At 46.9% G+C, this 17,348-nt stretch overlaps 1 protein-coding gene across 1 annotated transcript; it reads left to right on the top strand.

Moving 5' to 3' along the window:
• The first annotated feature begins 453 nt into the window (after positions 1 to 453).
• LOC129715317 (CD59 glycoprotein-like) lies at positions 454 to 4,434 on the top strand. The gene is made up of 3 exons (XM_055665183.1): positions 454 to 691; positions 1,841 to 1,948; positions 3,342 to 4,434. Exons 1-3 carry the CDS (start codon positions 640 to 642, stop codon positions 3,527 to 3,529), a joined length of 348 nt encoding a protein of 115 aa, XP_055521158.1. The 5' UTR covers positions 454 to 639; the 3' UTR covers positions 3,530 to 4,434.
• The last annotated feature ends 12,914 nt before the right edge of the window (positions 4,435 to 17,348 follow it).

Genomic DNA, 17,348 nt, shown 5'->3' with positions numbered 1-17,348 from the left:
GCTCCTGTGATGGCGCTGGTGCCAACTATAACGGCCCTGCTGTTCCTTTGGATCGATCAGCGACTGTGGAATTCACTCCCTCAGGGAGGCCGGTTCTCTGGATACTTTCGAGAGAGGGGAGATAGGGCTCTTAAAGATAGCAGAATCGGGGATATGGGGAGAAGGCAGGACCGGGGTACTGATTGTGGATGATCAGCCATGATCACATTGAGTGGCGGTGCTGGCCCAAATAGGCTACTCCTATACCTATTGTCTATAGTCTATTGTACTCCAGAGATGCTGGCTGGTTGGTAATTTTTGCATTTCGTGCGTATCTCTTTGTCAATTGTGATTTTCATTCTCATCTCTTCCAGTAATACAGGTTTACTCTATCATGCAGTCATCAGTAACTCGATCTTTTCCTTGCCTCCTCCCCCTACCTCTGTAAGACCATCCCATAGTCAAAATCACAAGAGATTTTCAATAAAGGCTCAGAGTGCGGGTGTCACTCGGCGAGTCGGGCAGCATCTCTGGAGAACACGGACTGGTGACGTTTCCAGTAGGGATCCTTCTACAGATTTCAGGGAATTTGAAGACTTCTGTTCAGAATTTCTCCAGTTCTCTCTCTTGCCCTCGAAGCTCAGCTGTTCAAATCCAAAGATGAATTACCTTGTGGTCCTGGTAGCTGGTCTCATTTTCAGTGCCTCTCCGGGTAAGGAAATAAAATTATGTTGTTGTCCTCTAGTTTAACTGTGGAAAGGCATTTTAGATTCTCAAGTGGGATTTGAATTCTTGGTTAAACATTTAGCTGTGTGTTCGTTCACATGTAGAGAGTTTGTTACTGAATATGGAGTTAGTTATTGTCGAGTCCAGAGTGTTTTATTGTTATATGTCCCAGATAGAAGGAATGGTGACGTTTCAGGTCGAGACCCTTCTTCCTTCTCTCCAGAGAAGCTGCCTGTCCCGCTGAGTTACTCCAGCATGTTATGTCTATCTTCGGTGTAAACCAGCATCTGCAGTTCCTTCCCCCTACCCCCCCCCCCCCCCCCACACACACACACACACAGACACACACACACACACACACACACATACACACACACACACGCACACACACACACACACACACACACACACACACACACACACACACACACACACACACAACAAACAATAATAGTCCAAAGGCAAAACTATACATGTATAGGTAGCTTAGATACTACTTTGGCAGTGTGTAGGATAGTGCTAGTGTACGGGATGATCACTGGTCGGCGCGGACTGGATGAGCCGAATGGCCTGTTTACATGTTGTAAACATCAGAGGGCTCCACAGCATTGAGGTGGAGGAAGGAACTGCAGGTGCGGGGTTTACACCAAAAATAGACACAAAGTGCTGGAGTAACTCAGCGGGACAGGCAGCATCTCTGGAGAGAAGGAATGGGTGACGTTTCAGTTCGAGACCCTACCTCAGACTGGGGGTCAGGGGAAAGGGAAACGAGAGGGATAGACAGTGATATCGAGAGATATTGAACAAATGAATGATAGGTATGCAGAAAGGAAAAGATGACAAAGGAAACGGGCCATTGTTAGCTGTGGGCGAGGTGAGAATGAGTTACAAACAATGAGACTCGACAAGACGACTTTTAAACCAGTACAACCAGTTGGGATTTGGGAGGGTCTCGACCAAAACATCACCTGCACCTCTTCTCCAGAGCGGCTGCCTGACCCGCTGAGTTACTCCAGCATTTTGTGTCGGTATTGTTCTATGTTTATTGAAAGGAGTTGCTCGTTTTCAGAGCAGCGGCAGAACGAGCTGCAGGTGTCTCTCACACAACCTCCTCTGTTTTGTTCTCAATGTACAGGTAACTCTTTGCGGTGTTACTCCTGCACAGTGTCAACGGAAAAATGCGTGGATAATACTATTAACTGCCCTCTGGGGCTGAACTGCTACCTTGGGTTTGCAGAGGCTGGTAAGTAAGAATCAATTTCAGATGAATATATCTAGTTTAGAGATACAGCGCGGAAACATACCCCTCAGATTCCTTTTACATCTTTCACCCTTCACCTTCAACCTATGTCCTCTGGTCCTCGATTCCCCTACTCTGGGCAAGAGACTCTGTGCGTCTACCCGATCTATTTCTCTCATGATTTTGTACACCTCTATAGGATCACCCCTCATCCTCCTGCGCTCCATGGAATAGAGACCCAGCCTGCTCAACCTCTCCCTATAGCTCACACCCTCTAGTCCTGGCAATATCCCCATAAAGATGTTAAAACTGAACGATTCTGTGAATAAATAGCTGATTTACTCATAGAAATGTGAAAACTCAGTGGCATTCACACAGAATGCGTTTTGAAATGAATTTTACTCAGATGCAAGCTAATAATTGTCAGCTGTTAATTGGATAATAATAATAAATTGTCCTGATTTTGTCCAATTAACAGCTGACAATTATCCCATTCCTTAGCTTGCATCTGAGTAAAATTCATTTCAAACGCATTTATGGTTTACGATTATTTAAATGGTAAATGTAGCATTTTCTTTTTGCATGTTAAAACCCACCTGAGAACCATGGAAGATTTTGCCATTTTAATGATGGATTTTTCACTTTTTAAACTTTTTATATAACAAATGAATAAAGATAAAACATAATGCCTTCCTTTTGATGAAATGCAGCGAGCAAACGCGATAATTCCCGATATTTTCTATCTTTCTATCTCCACGGCTAAACACTTCCGCTGTTGTTGCCCCTTCAGCTCCCTCTTGTATTTACCTTTGTTTTTCTTTATCTTCTGGACTCTAAAGTAAGATAACTGTGTCTCGCGATCACCCCGACTGGCACAGTTATTTACAGCTCAAAAACGGGCCGTTTTCGCGGTTTTGAACAGGTTTGAAAGTTTGCGTTTCTAACATCAATAACATGTACTGGAAGTAACATTTCAAGTCAAGTCAAGTCAACATTTGTACCCCAGTTGGATTTTGCGGTCACGTGGGTGAGGATTTATGCTCCAGTGACCTTTCGTGAAATCACCCTATAGGATCTTTAGTGCGGAGACGGAAGCCGGTTACGGAAATGGGGTCGAAAACTGTCCATGTATCTGCCCATGACCGTATTATGTCTTTTTCGTCTAGTGGTCTATCTTGCTTGCTATAGGATCTTTGATCGCAATGTTTAAGACACAGTTAGACAGGTACATTGATCAGACAGGTTTGGGGGATATGGACCAAGCGCAGGCAGGTGGGACATGTTGGCCGGTGTGGGCAAGTTGGGCTGAAGGGCCTGTATCCACGCTGTAACACTCTAAAATAATACATGAACTATGAATATAGAAATTATTTAACTGACCATTCTGTTTTTCCAGCTGGTACAAAGCTTTACACCGCCGGATGTTTCCCACCTGCTGACTGTGATATCCAGCATAGTATCGCAGAAGTCTCAGTCGCTTTCAGCTGTTGTGATACTGACCTCTGCAACGCGAGTGACCAAGTTAAATTATCTCTTCTGCTGTTCCCTGCTCTGGTCTCTGTCTGGTTTGCAATATTTATGTGAAGCAAATGCATAATAATAATGTACAGTGCAATCTTCTGGATGATTTTTGTCTGAAGATCAGGGATAATGAGTCTTAACACTTGATTTCCATGTGATGAGCAACTTAACCTAACAGATGTGCAAATCCTTTTCATTCCAAAATCAGTAACCCTCATCCATGTTCAGGATGAGTTCATCGATGGTGGTTAGTTCTATGGGTTCTGTAATTCCTCAATCTTCCAATTTACTATTTAGTTTGTTATTGATTTGAATGATGTTTTGGAGCAGGTTACATATATATACAGCTTCAGTAACTCCAACACAAGGCTGTGGAGGCCAAGGGAATTGATATTTTTACCGCAGAGATAGATAGATTCTTGATTAGGGCGGGTGTCAGGGGTTATGTGGAGAAGGCAGGAGAATGGGGTTAGGAGGGAGAGATAGATCAGCCATGATTGAATGGCGGAGTAGACTTGATGCGCCGAATGGCCTAGTTCTGCTCCTATCACCTACAGCATGACCCTATAACACTGTGTTTACCTCAGGAGGCTAGACAAGCATGTTATGATGGCAGCACATGGACAACCTCCATCAAGTTGACAAAGGCAACGCTAATACTTTCAAGAGACAACTAGATAGGGCTCCTAAAGATAGCGGAGTCAAGGGATATGGGGAGAAGGCAGGAACGGGGTACTGATTGGGGATGATCAGCCATGATCGCATTGAATGGCGGTTCTGGCTCGAAGGGCCGAATGACCTACTAATGCACTTATTGTTTATTGTCTAATACACCATGCTTGATATTTGCAAACTTTTAATAATTTGGATAATAATAATAATAATAATAATAATGTAATTTGGAGTGTGTACCATTACTCTGTTCATCTGTTGCTGCATCTCAATAAAGTACTGATTTTCAAAGAAAATGTGAGCGTATTCCTATCTTTCATAAGTTCCAGGAGCAGGATTAAGCCATTCGGCCCATCAAGACTACTTCTATACCTATTGTCTATTGTATATTGTTTGTTTGCCAGCTTTTCATGATCTGAACCATGCAAAAACGGTACATGATAGCACTAAAATAACACCTTAATCACCATTGTCCTGTGTCAACTTTCGTTCAGACTGATGTTATATTTTACAAGATATTGACACTTAAAACTTTACAAAAGCCCAGTTTCAAGTATATTACTAAAAGACTCATCTTGCCTGCATAAATATGTGTCTGTGATGTCCTGAATTACGCCGAAATAGTACACAATGGTGCTACAATATTTGGACCACCTTACTCACAATTGTCCTGTGGTGTGTTTCATCAAAGTTTCGTTCAGATTGATGTTATATTTTACAAGTTGTTCACATTTTTAACTTTAAAAAATCCCACTGAGAATAATAACTTCAAATGCTATGGCAGTTAGCAGCTGGAAGTTGGCGCTTTTCATTGTGGAGAGGTGGAATAGGGGAGAGGTTACAAAAATAATTTTAAATTAAGATTTTAATTGTTCAGGGGTGGGATGAGTGGAGGGAGTGTTGGGAGTTGAGGGTAAATGAGCTGCGCCTGTGCAGTTGGGGGCTATGGGTGAGTGGTGGAATATTGCGTTGGACGAACGGGGCTGAATGGGTCCCACTTGGTCTAGTACAGTGGTTCTCAAATGGGGGTACGCGTACCCCTGGGGGTACGTGAAGGCACTCCAGGGGGTACATGAGATTTTAAAATATAGGGCTACATATACAGGGCCGGCCTTAGGATGTGCGGGGCCCAATTGGGAACAATTTTGGTGAACCCCAGATTCCCAGCCAAGGTGTGTCAGCCCAGTTATTTAGTATATATTATGAAATTGTACACTAGGTGCTATGGATTCTACACTGTGTGAATCTCTCCTGCTCCCTCCCGTTTGACTGTCAGTAGCTCCGCGGCTTCCAACCTTTCCCGTAGCTGCTAATTACCATTAAACTGCATTATGTGATTGGACACAATGCCCTTGGAGACAGCGGCTGATTGGACGGGAGGAGACCTATTTGTTGATTGGACGGTATTTTAAAGCAATCTGGTTGGTGATTGGATGCAACCCCCTTAGAGACAGCGTTTGATTGGCCGCCAAATAACATGGTCAAATCTGTATCAAAAATCGCTGGTCGGTGCGAACTCAGTAACTATCTGGTTGTTTCTCCAAACTAAACAGTATAACATACAGGTACATTCATTTAAAATTAAAGTCAGTGATGATTTCACATGATTTCTTACTGTGTAAAGCTCAATATCTGACCAATTTCTGTTTAACACGTTTGGTCTGCCGTGAGCATTTTTCTCTCCCAAAACAGTTCATATCTAGCAAACCGATGATAAATATTTTTATTTTTTATTTTTAGCAATTTCTGCTTTTATTTAAAATTAAGTTAATGATTTATTTTTGAGCACAGATCTTTACTATGATCCCAAAAGAGGACACTTTATGTTGATAATTATTTCTATGTGCACAAATCTTTATTTATAATTAAGTTAATTATTTCTTTCTTTTTTTTAGTTATATCTTTTTATTTCCAAATAGTTCAAGAGAGACCACTACAAATGAGCAGTGTTTTGCACATTTATGGAGTTTTAAATGGTTCATTTTATAGTTTTAAATGGTTATATGGTCACTGTTTTCACTACATTAGTTTGAATCACTACATTTTAGTGATGAGAAATATTTGCAATAAATTTAGTCATGGATTATTAATATTTAAAATGTTCGGAATAGTTTTTTTCAAATGTTTGAATTTTGTATGTGTTTATCAGTTCCAAAGTTTAATAATTCAGACACTGATGGCACAGTGCTCTGTTTTAAGTCTTTTTTTCCAACCAAAAATGCTTTGCGCTGGATAGGGGGTACCTGGCTGAAAAAATATTTCACAGGGGGTACATCACTGAAAAAAGGTTGAGAACCACTGGTCTAGTATATCACTAAAACTCTCATCTTGTATGTGTACCTGCGAGCGCGCGTGTCCATAATACCTTGGATTACTACAAGACAGTACATGATAGCGCCACAGTTTTGGACCACTTTACTCACCATTGTCCTGTGGTGTGGTGTATCAAAGTTGCGTTCACATTGATGTTGTATTTTACAGGTTATTCACATTTTCAACTTTACAAAACTCAGTTTCAGAAAAATGTCTTCCTTCTGCACTGGCAGATAGCAGCTATGATGTCACAATGGGATCTAATTTACATAAACTGCTCGTCAGCAGTGTTCCACCCAGTGCAAGGAGAGATGTGTTTCATTGTTGTAAGGAGAGTGGGGGAGTGGAGGAGGGGAGGAGGAGAATTGTTCTTTAAACATTGTGTTTAGTGGAGTGGAGTAGGATAGGGGAGAGGTGAGGAGTGGGGTAGCAGGGAGATGGAGGGAGAGGAGGGCGTAGGGAGGGGGAGGGATTATGGAGTGAGGACTGAGGGTAGGAGATAGGACTGGGAGGGAGAGATGAGGGAGATAGTGGAGAAGGGAGTAGGATAGCAGAGAGAAGAGGCGGGGTTAAGAGAAGAGGGAGGGAGTGTTGAGGGATGAGGGGGAAATGAGCCACACCTGCGCAGCCATCAATAATCCCTTGCCTCACCCTACCTCTGTAACACCATCCCATAGTCAAAATCACAAGGGACTTTCAATAAAGGCTCAGTGTGCTGGTGTAACTCAGCGAGGGACAGTGACGTGACTTTGTTGTGGGTCCCAGCACACATTGGTGTTCTAGGGAATGAAAAGGTGGATAAATTGGCAAAGGAGGCTGTAAAAAAAAGAAACATAGAGGTAAACTTACAACTATCCAAATCTGAAGGAAAACACATTGTGTGGAAGAAAATAAACCAGGAATGGCAACAGTAGAAACATAGAAATTAGGTGCAGGAGTAGGCCATTCGGCCCTTCGAGCCTGCACCGCCATTCAATATGATCATGGCTGATCATCCAAATCAGTATCCCGTACCTGCCTTCTCTCCATACCCTCTGATCCCCTTAGCCACAAGGGCCACATCTAACTCCCTCTTAAATATAGCCAATGAACTGGCCTCGACCACCCTCTGCGGCAGAGAGTTCCAGAGATTCACCACTCTCTGTGTGAAAAAAGTTCTTCTGGGAACAGGAGACAAAGGGGAGACACCTCTATTCGCTACAAAACAGAGTGGGCATTACAGCAAGAAGAGGGGGGAACAGAAGGGAACAGGTAGTATTAACAAGATTGAGGATAGGACACACTCATCTGAACAGCACATTAAAAATATTGGGAAAACACCCTACTGGGCTGTGTGAGGAATGCCATCAACCAGAAACAGTTCAGCATGCCCTAGTTGTATGTAGGAGATATGAGACAGAAAGAGGATTTATGATCATTGAAATGAGGAAAATGGATTGACAGAAATATCAGTAAAGAACATTCTAGTTGTTTGATTTCTTGAGGGCCTCTGGGCTTATAAAAAGGATCTAATGTAAAGACATGAGTACTGTGGAATGAAGCCAGAAGGTGGCAGCAATGCAACATTGCGGATGCCGGCTGCCGTCAAACTCCAAACAAGAAGGAGAAGTAGGTTACACAAAAAAGCTGGAGAAACTCAGCGGGTGCAGCAGCATCTATGGAGCGAAGGAAATAGGCAACGTTTCGGGCCGAAACCCTTCTTCAGACTGATCGGGGGCGGGGGTGGGCGGGGACAAGAAAGGGAAAAGGAGGAGGAGCCCGAAGGCTGGGGGATGGGAGGAGACAGCAGGGGGGCTGAGGAAGGGGAGGAGACAGCAAGGACTAACAAAATTGGGAGAATTCGATGTTCATGCCCCCGGGATGCGGACTCCCCAAACGGAATATGAGGTGCTGTTCCTCCAATTTCCGGTGCTGCTCGCTGTGGTCATGGAGGAGACCCAGGACAGAGAGGTCGGAGACGGAGTGGGAGGGGGAGTTGAAGTGCTGAGCCACCGGGAGGTCAGCTTGGTTATTGCGGACCGAGCGGAGGTGTTCGGCGAAACGATCGCCCAACCTCCGCTTGGTCTCACCGATATAGATCTGCTGACATCTAGAGCAGCGGACGCAATAGATGTCCGCAATAGATGTCTGCTCCACGGATGAGGCGTTCCACACCAGGACATCTGAAATGTCCTCATTATTCAGGGAACGGGGGTTCCCCTCCTCCACCATAAATGAGGCTCGCACCAGGGTCTCTTCCATACCCCGCAACACTGCTCTCTCTCCCCATCCCCCCACTCGCAACAAGGGCCGAGTCCCCCTAGTCCTCACCTTTCACCCCACCAGCCGTCACATACAAAAAGTAATCCTCCGTCAGTTTCACCACCTCCAACGTGACCCCACCACTCGCCACATCTTCCCATCTCCCTCCATAACTCCCTTGTCAATTCTTCCCTTCCCTCTCGTACCACCCCTTCCCCGGGCACTTTCCCTTGCAACCGCAAGAGATGCAACACTTGCCCCTTTACCTCCCCCCTCGACTCCGTTCAAGGACCCAAGCAATCGTTCCAGGTGCGACAGAGGTGTACCTGCATCTCTTCCAACCTCATCTATTGCGTCCGCTGCTCTAGATGTCAGCAGATCTATATCGGTGAGACCAAGCGGAGGTTGGGCGATCGTTTCGCCGAACACCTCCGCTCGGTCCGCAATAACCAAGCTGACCTCCCTAAAGACATTCTTCCTCATCTCCTTCCTAAAGGCATTAAAATAGTAAGATTAAACGAGAACTTACCAGTTTGAAGTTTGATCTTTATTTTATGAGGAGGAACGTTGAGGGAATACGTGCCCTCCGCTCCCACCCTCATATGGTCATGTCTTAAACTGGTATCTCTTTAATAATCTTACTATCTTAGGTCATTATAGTGTATCTGTGACCTCACACCGCTGCTTTGAAGGATGCCACGCATGCGCCGTAGCGGGGTTCTTCACGTATTCCCTCAACGTTCCTCCTCATAAAATAAAGATCAAACTTCAAACTGGTAAGTTCTCGTTTAATCTTACTATTTTAATGCCTTTAGGAAGGAGATGAGGAAGAATGTCTTTAGTCACAGGGTGGTCAATATGAGGAATTCGTTGCCACAGACGGCTGTGAAGGCCACAAGTCAATGAATATATTTAAGGCATATTCTTCATTAGTACGGGTGTCAGAGGTTATGGGGAGAAGGAAGGAGAATGGGGTTAGGAGGGAGAGATAGATCGGTACGATTGAACGGGCCGAATGGCCTTATTCTTCTCCTATCCCTTAAATAAATAAATAATATCCCAGACATTATATATTTGAGGGCACTGTATTTAGCTGCAGATATTTCAAACTAGGCTGTGTGGGTTGTCAGCAAAGATACCAGAGAGATACTACGATCTTTGTTTGTCAGTGTTGCAGGGGAAGTACAAGTCTCAACATACAAAGTGTAAAAGCCAACAACTACTCCCATCCAGCCCGAGTATGATCATATTTCACACGATGAACGGCCAGGTTATTGATTTAACTGTGGAAAGATTACCGGTTATCGAGGCACTCCGCAATTTGAGATTCTCCGTCTCCCCCTCTCCCCTCTACCCCCACGCTCTCCTCCCCCCTCTACTCTCTCTCTCCCCTCCCCTCTCCTCCTCTTCTCTCTCTCTCACCCACCCCTGTTCCACCCTTTCTCATCCCCCCTCCCCCTCCCCCACACCCCTCCCCTTCCACCTGCCTCCCACCCTCGCCCCCCACTGCCTCCCTCTCCCACTACCCCCCTCCCCATCCTCTCTCCCCCCTACCCCCCTCTACCCCCTCTACCCCCATCTACCCCTATCTTCCCCCTCCCACTCTCCCCCACCTCTAACCCCACTATACTCTGCCACTTTCAAACCCCCCCCTCCCCCTGTGTGTGGGTGTGGGTGTGTGTGTGTGTGTGTGTGTGTGTGAGTGTGTGTGTGTGTGTGTGTGTGTGTGTGTGTGTGTGTGTGTGTGTGTGTGTTTGTGTGGGGGGGGGTGTTAGTGTGCGTGTGTGTGTGTGTGTGTGTGTGTGTGTGTGTGTGTGTGTGCGTGAGTGTGTGTGTGTGCGTGTGTTAGTGGTGTTAGTGTGGGTGTGCGTGTGTGTGTGAGTGTGAGTGTGTGTGTGTGTGTGTGTCGGGGGGGGGGTGTTAGTGTGCGTGTGAGTGTGTGTGTGTGTGTGTGTGTGAGTGTGCGTGTGTGTGTGTGTGTGTGTGTGTGTGGGGGGGGGGGTGTTAGTGTGCGTGTGCGTGTGTGTGTGACGCCGCAGCCGCCGCGCCCCCCCCCCCACCACGCGTTGAGGGGACGGGACCCAACGGGTCCCACTTGGTCAATAAAACACGCTGGTCTTGACAATAACTAACTCCATATTCAGTAACAAACTCTCTACATGTGAACGAACACACAGCTAAATGTTTAACCAAGAATTCCAATCCCACTTGAGAATCTAAAATGCCTTTCCACAGTTAAACTCGAGGACAACAACATAGTAATATTTCCTTACCCGGAGAGGCACTGAGAATGAGACCAGCTACCAGGACCACAAGGCAATTCATTTTTGGATTTGAACAGCTGAGCTTCTAGAGAGAACTGGAAAAATTTCAAACAGAAGTCTTCAAATTCCCTGAAATCTGTAGAGGGATCCCAACTGGAAACGTCACCAGTCCGTGTTCTCCAGAGATGCTGCCCGACTCGCCGAGTTACGCCAGCACTCTGAGCCTTTATTGAAAATCCCTTGTGATTTTGACTATGGGATGGTCTTACAGAGGTAGGGGGAGGAGGCAAGGAATTACTGATGACTATTGATTGATCGCGGCAGTTTGTAAACGTGTTGTGTAACCGCCTTCAGTCAAGGTAGTTTGCCTCGCAGAGACGTGATTTGTTCACCTAAAACTAATTGGAAATCTGAATCTACACTAAAAGCAGCAAATAGATTGTTCACGTGGCTTGGGCAGAAAGACACAGAGCGCTGGATTAACTCAGGCAGCATCTCTGGAGAACATGGACAGGTACAAAGTGCTGGAGTAACTCAGTGGGTCAGGCAGCATCTGTGGAGAATGTGGACAGGTGACTCCAGCACTTGGTGGAGTCTGAAAAAGAGTCCGGAACTGAATTGTCCATCCGTGTTCTCCAGAGATGTTGCCTGACCCACTGAGTTACTCCAGCACTTTGTACATATCCATGTTCTCCAGTGATGCTGCCTGACCCACTGAGTTACTCCAGCACTTTGTACGTATCTGTGTTCTCCAGAGATGCCGCACAGATGGAACAGTTTAATAACGACACATTAAAATCTGCCCTTCGGCCACTCGGCAAGCTGGGCTGATCTAATCTGAGGACCCTCTCGCTAGCTCGCTGCGTGCCCGATCCTAACGTAGAACCTCCACAAAACCTCTGGGACATTATTTATTTATTTGCTTCTGTACTGCACAATTTGAGATTTGTAATATAAATAAAATCTCATGTGGTTATCTATGCATATCTCACGCACATCTCACTGCTTCCGTGTTGTAATTGTTATATGGTTATATGGTTAAAGTGCACATTGTCAGATTTTAATAAAGGCCATTTTGATACAGTTTGGTTTCACCATGTTGTTCTTGGAGATTAAAAAAAATACAGGATTCTACCGTGAGATCACGAGCTTCACCTTGGAGGAGAAGAGAGAGAGAGAGAGAGAGAGAGAGAGAGAGAGAGAGTTTTTTGTAATTTGTTTGTTGAGACTTGCACATACCCTGCAGCTGACAAACCAAGCAGCGTAATTTGAGATGCCGGCAGCTAAACAAGTGCCTTCAGAATGTTTGAGATATTAGTCAATTGTTGGCTTCTGTACTCCACAATTTCACATCAAAATCTCATGTGGTTAAAGTGGACATTGTCAGATTTTAATAAAGGCCATTTTGATACATTTTGCTTTCACCATGTTGTATTTGGAGATAACATCTATCTATCTATCTATCTATCTATCTATCTATCTATCTGTCTATCTGTCTGTCTGTCTGTCTGTCTGTCTGTCTGTCTGTCTGTCTGTCTGTCTGTCTGTCTGTCTGTCTGTCTGTCTGTCTGTCTGTCTATCTATCTATCTATCTATCTATCTATCTATCTATCTCTATCTATCTCTCTATCTCTCTATCTTAGCTTTCATTGCAAAAGGATTTTAGTATAGGAGCAGGGAGGTTCTGCTGCAGTTGTACAGGGTCTTGGTGAGACCACACCTGGAGTATTGCGTACAGTTTTGGTCTCCAAATCTGAGGAAGGACATTATTGCCATAGAGGGAGTGCAGAGAAGGTTCACCAGACTGATTCCTGGGATGTCAGGACTGTCTTATGAAGAAAGACTGGATAGACTTGGTTTATACTCACAAGAATTTAGGAGATCGAGAGGGGATCTTATAGAAACTTAGAAATTTCTTAAGGGGTTGGACAGGCTAGATGCAGGAAGATTGTTCCCGATGTTGGGGAAGTCCAGGACAAGGGGTCACAGCTTAAGGATAAGGGGGAAATCCTTTAAAACCGAGATGAGAAGAACTTTTATCACACAGAGAGTGGTGAATCTCTGGAACTCTCTGCCGCAGAGGGTAGTTGAGGCCAGTTCATTGGCTATATTTAAGAGGGAGTTAGATGCGGCCCTTGTGGCTAAAGGGATCAGGGGGTATGGAGGGAAGGCAGGTACGGGATACTGAGTTGGATGATCAGCCGTGATCATATTGAATGGCGGTGCAGACTCGAAGGGCCGAATGGCCTACTCCTGCACTTAATTTCTATGTTTCTATGTGTCCCTCTCCTCACCCCTCTCCCTCTGCCACCCATCTCTCTCTCCCCCACCCCCTTCCCTCTCTACCCCACCCCCTTCCCCTACCACTCTGTCCCTCTTCCACCAGTCTCTCTACCCCTTCCTCCCCACTCTCCCACTTCTCTCCTCTTACATGGTAAATGGTAGGGAATTACATGGTAAATGGTAGGGAATTGAAGAATGTAGGTGAACAGAGGGATCTGGGAATAACTGTGCACAGTTCCCGGAAAGTGGAATCTCATGTAGATAGGGTGGTAAAGAAAGCTTTTGGTATGCTGGCCTTTTTATAAATCAGAGCATTGAGTATAGAAGCTGGGATGTAATGTTAAAATTGTTCAAGGCATTGGTGAGGCCATTTCTGGAGTATGGTGTACAATTTTTGGTCGCCTAATTATAGGAAGGATGTCAACAAAATAGAGAGAGTACAGAGGAGATTTACTAGAATGTTGCCTGGGTTTCAGCAACTAAGTTACAGAGAAAGGTTGAACAAGTTAGGGCTTTATTCTTTGGAGCGCAGAAGGTTAGGGGGGGACTTGATAGAGGTCTTTAATATGATGAGAGGGAAAGACAGGGGTGAATTGGTAAAGCTTTTCCCACTGAGAGGAGGGAAGATGCAAACAAGGGGACATGACTTGCACATATCGCCAATTCTGGCCTCCCTACACTGGCTCCCGGTGCACTTTCGGATCCATTTTAAGATACTGTTATTTGTTTTTAAATCTCTGAATGGGCTCGCCCCGCCTTACCTCTCTGAGCTGCTCCACCCATACGCTCCTGCCCGGTCCCTCAGGTCAGCTGGTCAGCTGCTCCTGGAGGTACTGAGGTCTAGTCGGAGGCTCAGAGGGGATAGAGCCGTCTCTGTTGCTACTCTGGCACTCTGGAACACCCTGCCGTTGCACATCAGACAGGCCCCCTCACTGTCCATCTTCAAATCCAGTGTTAAAACGCATTTGTACTCCCTGGCTTTTGACCATGCCTGAGGCTTTGCTTCTGTTTGTGGTGTTTTTGATGTTTCTTTATTTTACATGTCTTTTCCTACTATTTCTTTTGATTGTTATTTTTGGTGTGTATTAACCTTTTTGTCAATGATTAGTGATGTACAACACTTTGTTGCAGCTATGTTTGTTTTTAAAGTGCTCTATAAATAAAATTATTATTATTATTATTATGACGAGAATTAAGGGACAGAAGTTTAGGTGTAACATGAGGGGGAACTTCTTTACTCAGAGAGTGGTGGCTGTGTGGAATGAGCTTCCAGTGAAGGTGGTGGAGGCAGGTTCGTTTTTATAATTTAAAAATAAATTGGATAGTTATATGGACGGGAAAGGAATGGAAGGTTATGGTCTGAGTGCAGGTATATGGGACTAGGGGAGAATACGTGTTCGGCACGGACTAGAAGGGTCGAGATGGCCTGTTTCCGTGCTGTAATTGTTATATGGTTATATGGTTAAGGTTCACCAGACTGATTCCTGGGATGTCAGGACTTTCATATGAAGAAAGACTGGATAGACTCGGCTTGTACTCGCTAGATTTTAGAAGATTGAGGGAGGATCTTATAGAAACTCCTGATTATATTTTGTCGTATTTATGTACACATTTCAATCAAATACTTCTCCCCTCCCCCCCCCCCCCCCCCCCTCCCAATATTAAAAAAAAAAAACTGGCATCTCACCCATAGAATCAGCCCCTGGTGAACGTTCCATCGTGTGATGTCACAATGCCCAATGTTCACATATGTCCAATCGGAATGGAATCATTTACATATGCCTTTGCAAGAGCACCAGCACCTGCTGAACGTTCCATCGTGTGATGTCACAATGTCCAATGGTCAAAGACATTCTTGCCATAGAGTGAGTACAGAGAAGGTTCACCAGACTTATTCCTGGGATGTCAGGACTTTCATATGAAGAAAGACAAGATAGACTCGGCTTGTACTCGCTAGAATTTAGAAGATTGAGGGCAGACCTTATAGAAACGTACAAAATTTTTAAGAGGTTGGACAGGCTAGATGCAGGAAGATTGTTCCAGATGTTGGGGAAGTCCAGAACAAGGGGTCACAGTTTAAAGATAAGGTGGAAATCCTTTAGGACAGAGATGAGAAAAACATGTTTCACAAAGAGAGTGGTGAATCTCTGGAATTCTCCGCCACAGAAGGTAGTTGAGGCCAGTTCATTGGCTAGATTTAAGATGGAGTTAGATGTGGCCCTTGTGGCTAAAGGGATCAGGGGGTATGGAGAGAAGGCAGGAACAGGTTACTGAGTTGGATGATCAGCCATGATCATAATGAATGGTGGTGCAGGCTCAAAGGGCCGAATGGCCTACTACTGCACTTAATTTCTATGTTTCCCTCTCCTCACCCCTCTCCCTCTCCCTCTCCAACCCATCCCCCTCTCCCCCCCCCCCCCCTTCCCTCTTCTCCCCCCACCCTTTAGAAGAGGTCTCTCCCCCCCACCCCCCTCCCTCCTCTCCCCCACCCCCCCTATCCTCGTCCCTCTCCACCACCTACTCCCTCCCCCCTCCCTAATTAATGGCAAAAAAACTCCCCTGGGAGGTCTGGATCGTGTAATTCCCAAAGACTCCGCCATCCCCACCCCCCACCCCCATCAACGCTCTCATGGCCCCTTTCCCTCTCCCCCCCGCACATGCCTTCCCTTTTCCCCTCTCTCCCCCCCCCTCCACCTCCATTCTCCCCCCCTCCCCCCTCCCCCCACCCCACCCCAAAAACCACTCCATCCCTAAAATCCCCTCCCCCCCAATGTCCCATTTCTTCCCTCCCCCCCACTGCCCCCCCTGAAATGTCCTCTTTCCCCCCTTCCGCCCTCCCCTTCCTCCCCCTCCCCCCCCTTCCCCCCCCCCCTACCCCCCCCCTCCCCTCTCCCCCTGGACAGGCTAAAATGCAGTAGAAGAGGATCCCTCCCCCCCCCCTTGAATTTGGAATTCTCCACCCCTCCCCTTATTGAGGGTACACCCATTTTACCCCCCCTTCCCCCCTCCCCTCCCCCCCTTTCCCCCCAGCAGACTCAAGATGGCTTCCCCCACACCCCCCCCCCTGCGTCACAGGATGGCCATAAGTGGCCCCCCCTTCCACTCCCTCCCAATCCCCCCGTACCCCCCCCCCCCCTTTATCCCCTCTCCCACCCCACTCCCCCCCCTAAAGGGACTCACCTTGTGGCTAGATAATTTCCCCCCCCCCCCCCCCAGAAGGCCCCCCCTTCCCCCCCCCCCCCCACCCGACCCCCCTTGGAGGATCCCCTCCCTCCAATTTCCCCCCCCCCTTCACTTAATTTCCACCCCCCCCTCTCGCTCCTCCACCCCTCCCCCCTCCCCTCTCCAACCCATCCCACTCTCCCCCACCCCTACAAACCCCCCCCCCCCCCCCCCTACCACCCCTCTCCCCTTCCCTCTCCACACCCCCCCTTCCTCCTACCCCTCGGGTCCCTCTTCCATCACTCCCCCTACCCCTCTCCTCCTACCCCCACTCTTCCATGTCCTCCCCCCACTCTAACCCCCCCACTCTTTCCCGTTCGCCTCCCCCCTCTCTCCCACCTCCCTCCCCCTCACCCTCCCTCCACAACCCCCCCTCCCCCCACCCCTCTCTCCCAATCCCCTTTCTCACCCCCCTACCCCGCTCGTTCCTTTCCCTCCCAAATCCCCGGTCCCCGTTTTTTTCCTCCCCTCCCTCCCCTCTTCTCCCCCCCCCCTCCCCCCACCTGTGAGTTTGGGCGGTGGTAATATGAGTGCTCCCCCCCCCCCCCCCCCCACCCCCCCCCCCCCCCCCGCAAACGCTGTTGGGGAAACAGACCCAACGGGTCTGCACTTGGTCTAGTTAATATATAAAACACAAACCCATCCGCCATCCGACCGCCTGCAGTACGGATCCCTTCCTGCCTTTCGATTCGTTCCCGCCATGCGATGTCACAATGCCCGATGCTCGCGGACGTACAATCGGAATGGATCCATTTGCATGTACGGCATCCGGCCGCGTTTCTTCCTTTGATTCTCCGCAACTCCGAAACCGGACGCAGAATCGCCGACGTCTTTTCCATTTCGGTAGAGATTTCGCTTTTCTTTCTAAGTATCCGCTCCTCATTACA

This window comes from Leucoraja erinacea, unplaced genomic scaffold (assembly GCF_028641065.1).
Source record: "Leucoraja erinacea ecotype New England unplaced genomic scaffold, Leri_hhj_1 Leri_1114S, whole genome shotgun sequence".
Classification (NCBI taxonomy): Eukaryota; Metazoa; Chordata; class Chondrichthyes; order Rajiformes; family Rajidae; genus Leucoraja; species Leucoraja erinaceus.
This window is presented reverse-complemented; position numbering and strand designations above follow the sequence as displayed.